We start from the raw sequence: 12125 nt of genomic DNA, 5'->3' as shown, positions 1-12125 counted from the left end.
TATTGGTCACAATTCGATAATTTTTGTGATACCCAGTCGACTCTTTTCGATGACATATCGTTAAATTGTACGAAGGCTGATGTGATTCTATTCATCTGACTTTACAAAATATCATCAACGACATGAGAACTCAAAAGTACCTATTAAGGTAATATGGAGCTTTTCAATATAAAAACCGTGAAATATCAATTTAAAATATCGGATGTAAAATAATCCTCTTGCAATAAAAGAAGAAGCAAATTCGGCTATAATTTCAACGATAAAAAAATAAAATTTTAAAATTTAGGGGTAGGTTTTTGCAACTTTTTTGTTTCGTATGTGCACCAACCTAGTCTAACTAACACCCACAAAACCTCTGGAAGTTATGCTCAACGCTCTCATCGACAATATATAGTAAAAGTTTGCAAACATTCACCTAATGGGCAGGCCTCTCTAATGGAAAACCGAGTTGAGTAACATTGCTCCCATTGCACCTCTTCCAGCTGCGTGCAAATATTGGTTCGTGTCTCCTTTCGCCGATATAATATCAGATGAAGTGCACAGACAAAACTGAGAATTTATAAATAAAAATCGATATTGGTTCACATTTAATTTTGCGTCCATTAATTGACATACTAACGGGCCAATATATGTACGTAAAAATTATTTAAAAAAATTTTAAATCCTGAAAATTTCTATTGCTTACGAAAAATTTAAGCAAATTGCACTGATATCAAATTTGTTGCGACAAACATATTTTGTGATGTCATTGCTGTTAATTGTTTTTGCTGGCAAGCGCTCATTGCGCGGTGATCAAGATTATCGAACAGCTGCAATAATGAACACAATAAACTCATTAACAAAATTTTGCAAACTTGAAAGACCAATAAACGAGACACATTAAATTTTTTTGAAAACATTAGTGTAGAACACGCTTGAGGCGTTTCTGTGCTAGTATTTCAATAAGCATTACCATTACATATTTCGATTCGCTCTCCTTCCTATTTACTACCCAAATAATTAAAAACAAAAAATCAAGCGGGTGGCTTGGAAGGACGGTCGTTCGAACCTCACAAGCATCATAGCCCTAATTGCAGTTTTGACGTACTCTGGTATTTCGCGAGTCTCTGTGTGGCTCTGTCCCTGCAAAAATCGTTAGATCATGTGGTCTACTGGAGTACTTACCATTATACTCCACTGTGATGCAGCAATGGACCAACTCATGTTTCTACACGAACATATTGTAAGCCGATCATTGATCGTTTTTAACGATTGTAATCACTGTGGGTACTCCATGGATTACTCTGATGTAATGCGGAGCTGGAGTATATGGTCCAGTCCTAGGAAATCGCAATGTTAATTGGACCATATTTTTTGTATGCATTGTGGTTAATTTTGAAGCACTCGCTTGGTTCATAGCGAGTACTCCATACATGCATGCATGGAGTGCTCACGATTTTTGCAGGGTGTCATCTGATTATTACACGCTCTCATTACGTTTTGACAGGCGTAATAAGGCTAACTCCCCTCAAAAGGTGACTGGAGGGGCGACAGGGTTCAAAGCATGGACGCAATTTCAGTGTACACTGATGGTTCCAAAATGGAGTTCGTTGTGGTAGCATGTGTCTTCTGCGAACATTTTAAGGTGTCGCTGTCTGTCCGTGTACCCAATTTTGCTACTATCTTCAAAGCGTAAGTTCTAGGCACATAGAGAGCATGTATGCCCGTGTCGGAAAACACGGTGGAGAACGCGAGGTGTGCATTTACTCAGATAGCCAAGCAGCGCTTATGACGCTTAACTCCCCAATCACTTCGTCTAAGGCCATTAGCAGATGTAAGAGGTCACTTCAAGCCGAAGCTAACTTCGCAAACATAACCCTCATATGGGTACCTGATCAGAGGGCAATGATAAGACAGACGAACTTGCAAGGGCAGGGGCACTGCCTCCTCGGAAACATACTAGATAAACAACTAAACATGGCCAAATTACGATAGTAAGATGACTTTATAGGTCAAGGAAGGATATATTTATGAATTTACTGCCACAATCAAGGGTCACTGACGGCTTGGCCTGCTTGCTGAGAGCATGGGGATTCATTTTAACAGCATTTACAGGAGCTGCTGCGATAAGGACAGCAAAGAAACAGTCGCGCACTACCTGTGTTAATGCGGATCTCTAGCGCACACTAAGTTTCCAACAATGGGCAGTTATATACTGCCGGAACTTAAGGAAGAATGTAAATGCAGGTTCATTGTTCGCTCCAAATAGTTCGAACTGAGTACCGAAAAACTATACGATATCAACAGCAAATGGTTTCAGGAGAAAGTGCATCGAAATGAAGCTCCGTGTGCTACTTGGGCTCGGATCTTTTTGGTATCCTGGAAAAAAAAGAAATGATGGTATGTAAATGAGCTGACATCCGAGTCCAAAAACAAATGAAAACAAATCATTTTCAATTCGTCTTCCCTTTCTGTTGGCCAATGTCTGAAGCTGGTGCATATATTACGGTGTTTTATTCAGTCGGACCCTGCCTTCTGGCGTCAAATGCTTATTAGTTAGGCCTCGTCAGTAACAGCAGGTGTAGGAAGTGCGCGCTGCGGGACGAAACGGTTGAGCACGTTCTGTGTTCGTGTCCTGCCCTCGCCAGGTCAAGGCTCTAGTTAAAAGGGGCGACTCTGCTGTCAAATCTCGAGGCAGCAATTGAGCTACGCCCTAGAAAACTTTTGGTATTTGCCAAGTGGACGGAGTTATTCTATAACAAAAGTCCTGGCACCTGATTGGGGTTCTTCGTTCGTCAAATCCTGGTAGCACTATAGACACATTTGGTCTATTTGAGGTCTTTATTGACCAGCCAGTTCAACTTAAGCTAATTCATATATTACAGGTGATCCTATAAATTTCATTTTTGCATGGCCGACACTTACATTTATGTTTGTACTTTGAAGACTCGAATATTACAAAATTTGTTAATACACAAAATTTATTGGTAACAGCAGATTTTTTATTTTTATTTGTCACAGCGCAAATTTAATGTGTTGTTAAATCAACACCCGCAATCATTTCGTATCTAAAAGCTCAGTGACATGCGCCCTAATTTATGAAAAACAAATTTCTTTGCCTTAAGAGATCTTTTTGCATATAAAAAGCCACAAAGTCATTTGGAGAAAACCACAGTATTCAAGCAGTCCGCCAGGGAGCAGTTCCGCGATTTTTTTATTTTTCCGTGTAAAACCGTAAAAAAAGTGAAAAAATGAGTTTGAGTGATAAAAATGTTGTATTCGTCGGAGGTTTGGGCTCAATTGGCTATGAAGCTTGCAAACAAATGATGCAAAGGGATTGGGGGGTAAGGTGAAAAAAAAAGATTCATGGTGAAAAACGATGAACTTGGATTTTATGTGCAAGAATTTATTTGAATATTTTAATTAAAAAAGGACTTTACATTCAAAAAAATATCAAAAAGAGTAAAAAAGTCATTAAATTCCCTGCAAAAAGAAAAAGCAAAAAAACTATCAGTTGCTTAAAGACCTAGCTCATAATTGACTAAAACACGAAAGTAACTGACTTTGAGTTGATTACTTAGATTTAGTTATGCAAAGTTGCCACAGCAACCACTGTTACTGAGAAGTTTAAAAGAAAAAGAAGCCAAAAATTATTAAAAACGAGAAAAATTGCAAATATAAGAAACATTTTATTTTTTCACGAGGCAATGCATGTTTTTCGGACTTCGATTTCCCTAAGCTATGTTGAACTGGCAGGTCAATAAACACCTCAAATAGGCTGAATGTGTCCATAGTATTACCAGAGCCTCAATCAAGCGCCAGGACTTATGTTATATGTCCTCTTGACAAACAGAAGAAATTTTCTAGGACCTAGCTATTTCTTCCTGCAGCTCGCACTTCCAACACCTGCTGTTACTAACGAGGCTTCACTTATAAGCATGTGATGCCAGAAGGGAGGTCCAGTTAGTATGCTCAACGTAAGCCTTAAATCTTCTCTCTTCAGAGAAATGAGCCTCTTTTTGTGGCTAGTATCGACTTTTAATATGATCTTAGAAATTTTGCAGCCCCGCGCTTTCGTCCACACCTTTCTTGATTGATGGATCATATGCAACTCCTGTCTCCTTTTGATTTCTTCCAAACGAATTGGGACGTCTATCGTGATTCAGAAGTTATTCCAATGCTTCTTTGTATTCCAGAACACTTCTTGTTGAAGTACTGTGTGAGATTATTGCATTAATCACCGTTTGACTATCACTATTCATATTGACGCGACTGCAACTTAAGCACGCTTCCTCAAGAACATCTGCTGTTTTTTTGACGGCTATAATTTCGGCCCGAAAGACGCTGCAGTAGTATTGCAGCCTGTGGGATCTACTTAATTCTGGATCGAGATAGTAAACAGCAGACCCTACTCCTTCCATTAATTTGGAACCATCCGTATGTTCTGCCATTTCTGCATCCTGGCACAAACCTTCGGATCAATTGTGGTCCTAATATATCTTTCGAAGGTCAGGCGCGGAGTCATATATTACGTTGGCCCATTGTTAGATGGCGCTGTAATGCTTTGACAATAAGGCCTGCAATCACGCTGTCTCGAGGCCTTAAGCCATGTTGTAATTGCTAATGCGATGTTTCTGGTTATTAGGTCTGCAGGCTGGATGTATAGAATGGTGTGCAACGCTGTCGGGGTAGTTTTTTGGGCCCCCATTATTCTTACCTTTAATAGTATACATATCCCCCCCCCGCTCGGTTTTTTGGTATGCGTACTTTTTGTTTGGCTGTCCACCAAACAAGGACCCCACAGTAAATTATGGTTTTGACAATTGCCGTAAATACCCAATGGGCGGTTTGGAGGATAGGCCCCACTCGAATCCTAGCATCCTTTTACATCAGTGCCGCGAATGCTTTGTCACCCTCTCTTCTAAAAAGGACCTGATATTTCTTATTAAATAATATTTTATCGGGTTTTTCTACGTTGGCGGTTAACTCAACTTTACATTACTCGCTCTTCCGCGTTCGGTATGAAGATTACTCGAGCCATTCTCCAAGACTGCGGGACCTGGTTCAGTTTCATGTAACTCTCAAAGATTATTATACAAACGTTCCACATGTCATCTACAGCATAGTAGGGAGTACCCCATCTGAACCCGGCGATTTGAATTTAGAAAACGTACTTCTCGCTCCGTATTAAGAGTGAAGACGTTGGTACATAGCTCTTCCGCATCATCTCCTGATGGGAAATATGTGTTAAGTGGTGCCTCACGGGACTCTTCACTACAGTTTGACCATGCCCCGTCGTAATTTTTTATCAGTCTCTGGACCGCGTCTCCCTTGGATAGGACTTTCCTCAGTCTCACCATTTCGCTGGAGCATTCTATGTCCGCACAGAAACTTTTCCATGAAACCCTCTTTGACCTGTTTATTTCACGTTCAAAAATCCTCAACAAATCTCTATATTCATCGCAGTACTCCTCGATTTCCGCAACTTTGCCAACTTAAAAATCAATTTTTCGTGCCCTCTAAGAAGACTCAACTCCTTCTTACTCCACCATGATGGCTTTGCTTTCCCATTGAATCTTTTAAGAGGACAAGATTTGTTGAACGCAGTTGTCAGCGTTTTTGATAAGAAGTAGTTGCACTCTTTCAACTTCTCCTGATACAAACTTCTTAAATTTATAGCAGTCCTTTGCTCTAGCGTTTCCTACAGTTTTCCCTTCTCTGCCCTTATAAGCTAAGTTTAACTAAATTTCCTTAACTTTGAGTGAAATTTAAACTCTATTTGGATAGACTCCTTTGGGATTGGCTTATTTATATGGCAACACTGGGGGTTTCTCCTTTAGACAGTTTTCAGATAAGGCAACAGCTGAATTTTGCTTACATATTTGCCGCCATTCACTTTTTTATCCATTACAGTCCCTCTACGTATTAGATGTGTTGGACAAACCTGAGGCTATTCAGAAATTGCAAGAAATCAACCCCGAAACCAAAGTTTATTACTCTAAATTCGATATAACCAACAAAGAAAGCATCAAACAGGCCTTGGCTGATGTCGTCTCCAAAGTGAAATATATCGACGCTTTGGTGAACGGTGCTGGGATTTTAGCGGATCCCAATGTTGAATTAACAATGAATATCAATTTAATCGGTCTCATCAATACAACTTTCGAAGCATTGCAATATATGGATAAGAATAAGCATGGACGTGGTGGTGTAATTGTGAACATTGCCTCTGTGTTGGGTTTGGAGCCATGCCCATCAGCAGCCGTTTATTGTGCATCCAAATTTGGCATTGTGGGCTTTTCACGATCACTTGCGGTAAGTAAATAACTTGTGTACTACAATTGTAATAATATTTCTTTTTTAAATATGTTTTTAATTAAATCGATAAATATTTTCATTCTTTTCATTTCAGGATCCTCACTACTATGAACATACTGGCATTGCTGTGGTTACGTTTTGTCCAGGTCTAACCGATACACCTTTGAAAAATAATATTGGCAGTAAATATACTTTTGATTATTCCAAAGAGATTGCTGAAAAACTGAACTCGTCCAAAGCTCAAACAACCGAAATATGTGGCACACACGTGGCGCAAGCCGTTGAGCTGGAAGATAATGGTGCCATTTACATTAGCAATCAAGAAACTTTGACCAAAGTGAAGCCTAGCGTTTACTGGGAGCCGACTTATTGAAGACCTATGGCATAGTAAAATATGTGTTTTATATATGAATTACTGTAACCCAAACTTAGAAACATTTTTTTATATTAGGCAAATTTCTTTAAAATATTTGTAGTTGTTTTAATAGAAACTTGTTGAAATGTTTTTCAAAAACGTATTTATTTTTATACGAATATTTGGAAATAAAGCTGCTAGAGAATAAATATTACAGAAAATTAAATCATGTGATTTAATTTTTAAGTGCTTACTTACTTACCTAACTGGCGCTTAACCGTTTAAACGGTTATGGACGTCCAACAAGGCGCGTCAGTCGCTTCTATGCGCTGCTAACTGGCGGCAATTGGTCACACCAAGGAAATTTAAATCGTTTGTCACCTGGTCCTTCTAGTGGAGTGGGGGCCGCCCTTTTCCTCTGCTACCATAAGCGGGTTCTGATAAAAACACTTTATTGGGTGGAGCGTCCTCTTTCATTCGCGCAATATGGCCAAACCAGCGTAGGCGCTGCGTTTTAATCCGCTGGGCTATGTTGATGTCTAAGTAAAACTCATACAGCTCATCATTAAATATTCTTCAGTACTCACCATCGTCAACGCGTAGAGGTCCGTAAATCTTTCGAAGAACTTTTCTCTCGAACAAACCCAGAGTCGCTTCATCTTGATATCATTTGCCGAGGAAGGGATTTACCTTTCAATTGCCTACTTGGATTTCAGAGCTGATATTGTCGTTTGTGTTAATGCTGGTTTCCAAAGAAACGAAGCCTTTTGTTATTTTTATTTGCTTACTCTTGGGATACCTAATGGAGGTTTCTTGCCATGTGACATAAAATATAACTAAAATAATAAATAAATTAAATGAAGGGTGAAAATCAGATTCGTTTTATTGAAAGCTGAAAGTGCTAGTGGTCTGTCGACAAAACAAAAAAATATTACCCCCCCAGTGATGCAAAATCTTTAAGTATACATAAGTATACGCGCCCGTTTTGTTTTGTTTTTTTTTCAAAAGTATAATATGCAAAGAAATATTTCAAAGTTTTCAGACAAGTAGACTAATAAGCAAGAGAAATATGTATACAATTAAACAAAACATTTGGATGGACTAATTTTCCGTATCTGTGGCTGCGTACATATATATTATATATAAATGTATATATGTTGTGCTGCTCAACTGTATGTCGCAAAATATATAATTTTAATTAGCTCAATAAATCAAAAAAAAAAATAAAAAATTGCTGTTGAAATACTCATCAGTGATTTGTTTAAAAGGCGAGCAAGATTATACATAATCGTGAACTTTTCTTATTTTTATTTGTTTTTTGTTTTTTTTTTTTAGGTTATTTAACGTGAGTATTATGTGATTAATTGGAACATACGTGGCATTTATTTATAAACAAAAAAGATAAACAAATATTTATGAATACATGTGTTTATATAAATACATAGATGTTAGGGTGGTTTATTTGTTTAATTTTATTTTTTATATTATTTTGTTCAATCTTAGTTGTTGATTTGAAAATAATAAGGAGCTAGCTCGTTTGTTTGCTTAAGAATTGTGTGGGGGAATTAAAACTAATTTTATTTCTTGTGAAAAGACAATTTTTAATTTTTTTTTTTTTTTCACTTACAACCTTTCAGCCGTATGCCTGAGAATGCAGTAAATGATTTCGTTGAGATACGAGTAGTGTTGAGTGATGAGCTTTTTTAGGGCACGTCGCAATTAATATTTCCAATGCAGGACATTCTCGATGGTGACATTGCTATGTGTATAAAGAAACCTATTGGACATTTTGTGTTTTAACTCAAATTTAAATGAGCGTGCATGCTTCCGATATTGATATCATCGGTCCGAATACCCGCACCGTAAGTTATGCTTACACCAAATTCGAGGGAAAAAGCGGAAAGGTGGGTTTGATTGTGCATGAGGATACAATGAAGTACATGCTGTCATCGCGCAAAGAGTCAACCCCTTTGCACCTTGGCAACCACGCCATTGTTGACAGCTGTAATTTTGAAATAGTAAAAGACTTCGTTTATTTGGGAACCAGCACTTACACAAACAACAACAACAGCTCTGAAGTCCACTTTTGCCAATAAATGCTACTTTGGACTAGGCAGGCAATTGCAAAGAAAGAAATTCCTCTCTCGGCAAACGAAAAACATGCTCTACAAGTCACATACCGTACCGGTCTTGCTATATGGTGCAGCGGCATGGACCATGACAACATCAGATGGAGCGGATCTGGGAGTTTTGGAGATAATTCTTCTTTATCTCAGCGACGCAAAACTTTATAAGTTGAATAAAAAAACATCATGACCTTCGCTTGAAAATCTGAAAGAAACCATGTTTTTCAAATTTCAAAATTCTCAAATAAAATACTTGTTCGTCAAAAAAATTATCAGGGACGATAGTCAAAAGTACGGCCACTGTCCAGAGTAACATGCGAGTGACAGGGAAGTTAAAGATTTGGTGGATTTATGTATATTGTTATACATATGCTTTTGCTTATTTTTGGAAGAAGCTAAAACGTTTCTCCCATAGGTCAAAGTTCAAATTTCGGCTTGGAAACTCAGGAATTTAAAAAAGGAAAAACCAAATTTAATTATTTTCTCTTCTTGTGCTTAAACTAAAAATAATTTTGGACAAAAACCGAAATATGTCTGCATATTTTTAGGTTTATATACACGCAGTGTCACGAAAGATTGCCTCTGAGACTAAAAGTTGTAACTTTTCTTTAAAGTTACCCTTGATGAAAATGAAATGATGTATAAAGTTTGTTATGAACCTCAAAATTGTAAGTATTTAAAGGAGAAGAGTTGGAACCACGAATAAGTATACCGCAATGATCAGGATGCCTATCTGAGTTGTTTACGACATGTCCGCCTGTCTTTTTAAACGCAAACTAGTTCTTCAGTTTTTAAGATATCTTTTTGAATTGTTATAAGCGGTCATATGTCGGAACAGACCGGATCGGACCACTATACAGCAAAAGTTTTCAGAAAAAAGGTTTTTGTCATATCTTCTTCCATTTATCAGATAGAAGCTTCAAATTTCACCAAATGCTGTTGTATACAGCACATATTATTTAAAAAATCGTAGAGATCGCTCGAATATATAATATACAAGAAGACCCGGCAGACGTTGTCCTGTCCTAAATTTGGCCTATCTGCATACATTTTATTAAGCTTTTTCCGTCTGACTCTGCCATCCATTGTTATCCATATTCTACAAACACATTCTAGGGGTACTCGGGTCCACGTTTCGGCCTATATCTCGAGACCCTGTACATCGATCGCACCAAACCTATGTATTAACCACCGCATGAAATTTACGCAACTTGTGTGAAAGTTTGAACAAAATCGACTGGCGCATCCTTTCAAACACCGGCGCACAACTAACACACATTTCAGCCTTTCTTTATATATATATATAGATTTTTATTTTTAACACTTCACTATAATATTCAAACGAAATACAGATTTTCGTTGCTTTTGAAATTCGGCTTAAAAATAGCACATGGACAACTAAATACTCTCCTGAATTAAAAAAAATGTCATAGTACTTCTAAATCGCGGGCCCCCTCAGAAACCCCCCCCCCCTCCCACCCTCTCGGCGGGCCTGGTGATGTGCTATACTTGATATCATTCGCTGTAATATTTTTTATTGATAAGCACGTTGTTTTAAACACCAACCAATTACACGGAAGTATATCCGCACCCCTAAAAATGTGAGAGCATGTGTGTATACGTAACATTTTATTATTACGTATAAACAAATAAAAAAATTTGCAATAAAATAATATTGTGACTATAAATTGAGATATAACCTATCCTGTCTTTCAAGTTAGACTAGAAACTACATACGGGGTGCAAAACAAATTCAAAATCGGTTCAGTAGTTTAGGAGTCCATTTGCGCCAAACATAGTGAAACGTGATTTTTATATATTAAGATATCTTTTACAACCGATAGTTTAGATAAGAAACTTTTCGTAACTTTTGCTCCAATTTAACAGCTAGAAGCTACAAATTACACTAAAAGCTTACTTGTACGGCATATATTGGTGAATGATAAAATCGTACAGATCGAAATATAGTATACTAGCAGACCCAGCAGAAGTTGCTCTGCCCTAGCTTTGGTCTCTGTGCATAACTTTTAAGCAGTTTTTACCTCTTACTCTCACTTCCCCTCTCCCCTTTTCCTTATCTTTTTTGCACTCTTCCCTCTGCATGTCTCATTTTCTGCGTCTCTTTGACCCTCTTCGTCTTTTCCCTCACTTCTTTACCGCTCCCTCTCTCCTTCCTTCTTTTTCCTCCTCTCTAGTTCTTCTTGTTTTTCTCCATCCCGTTTTCCCAGTTCCAGATGCAGTCCCAGTCCCACTCCCATTCCAACTCCCAGTCCAAGTCCCAGTCTCAGTCCCAGTCCCAGTCTAAGTCTCAGTCTATGTGTCGCTCCCAGTCGCAGTCGCAGTCCTAGTCCAAGTCCCAGTCCAAGTCGGTCCCTGCTCCATTTCCCGAAAAAAATGTGTTACAAATACTAATCTAGGCAAAGGGCTATCTATCTATATACCAAATTTCTGGCAAATCGAACCGTGAATATAATTTTTTCGAATAGATCGGTCCATAGTTCACTTCCCGGAAAGGAACTTCACAGGAACGCTATCATGTAGACAACAAGAAACGTGAAACTTTGTGTGAGGATTATCGTCGAAATCGAAAATTTCGCTAAGGCGCATCTATTCTCTATATATAACATATTTTATACAACCGATTATTCGAATATTACGAATGGGATAAGATTATCGCTCAGCGACATTCGGCGCAACCGAAGACAGTCTAGTCCTTACTTGTTACTGGTTGAATTATATTAACTCATTCATTTTATTCTATTTTCACAGATATTACTTTCTAATTTTACTAAGACAATATTATAGAAGGTGAACTCGGGTTTTCCATCTACTTGGGCTTTTTTTTTAGTAACTTATGGTAAACATATTCGTATATTACCTGACCAGACTGATATTGTTCAGAGTGTAGTCAAAGTTTGCTTGACGACTGAAACTGAAAACCCCATCAAGAGCTTAGTTTTATGTTCTTAAATACCTAAGGATTTGCGATTAACCAATTAAATGAATATACCGTTTAATCTGAATTAGAATTAAACTAGATTTTAGTAATCATATTTGTCAACTTTTCAATAATTCACATTTTGGCTTATCAAAAAATATAACTAATTTGGTTATTCAACAATCTAAGCACAGCTGATTATATAAATCAATGCACAATAGAGCGGCTCCTAATTTCTTATCTGCCATTCAACTGTGGTCTTATCTAAGTATGTATGTTTGGGTCAGTGCACGGACTTTACTTCTTTATTGGTAGATCTACCAACTCTTTGACCCATTTTCATTTTCTACCACTTCTACCACCAAAGCCCAAAAATCTACCAACATTTCAATTTATTCGCATTGAAACC

At 37.7% G+C, this 12125-nt stretch overlaps 2 protein-coding genes across 2 annotated transcripts in view; one reads left to right on the top strand and one right to left on the bottom strand.

Moving 5' to 3' along the window:
• The window catches only part of LOC137242893 (uncharacterized), a 122513-nt gene extending 110803 nt beyond the window's left edge, over window positions 1–11710 (bottom strand). The window contains exon 1 of the mRNA XM_067770174.1: window positions 11657–11710. The gene's annotated coding sequence lies outside the window, so the exon portion shown is untranslated. The remainder of the gene's footprint in view (window positions 1–11656) is intronic.
• On the top strand, window positions 3137–6878 carry LOC137237264 (alcohol dehydrogenase 1). Its single transcript, XM_067760688.1, has 3 exons — window positions 3137–3323; window positions 5893–6294; window positions 6392–6878. The coding sequence occupies exons 1-3, from the start codon at window positions 3231–3233 to the stop codon at window positions 6668–6670; spliced, it is 774 nt and encodes a 257-aa protein (XP_067616789.1). The 5' UTR covers window positions 3137–3230; the 3' UTR covers window positions 6671–6878.
• Window positions 11711–12125: the final 415 nt, after the last annotated feature.

Source organism: Eurosta solidaginis, chromosome 1 (genome assembly GCF_040869045.1).
Source record: "Eurosta solidaginis isolate ZX-2024a chromosome 1, ASM4086904v1, whole genome shotgun sequence".
In the NCBI taxonomy this organism is placed as follows: Eukaryota; Metazoa; Arthropoda; class Insecta; order Diptera; family Tephritidae; genus Eurosta; species Eurosta solidaginis.
The sequence above is the reverse complement of the archived record's forward strand: the minus strand, read 5'-3'. Positions and strand labels throughout refer to the sequence as shown.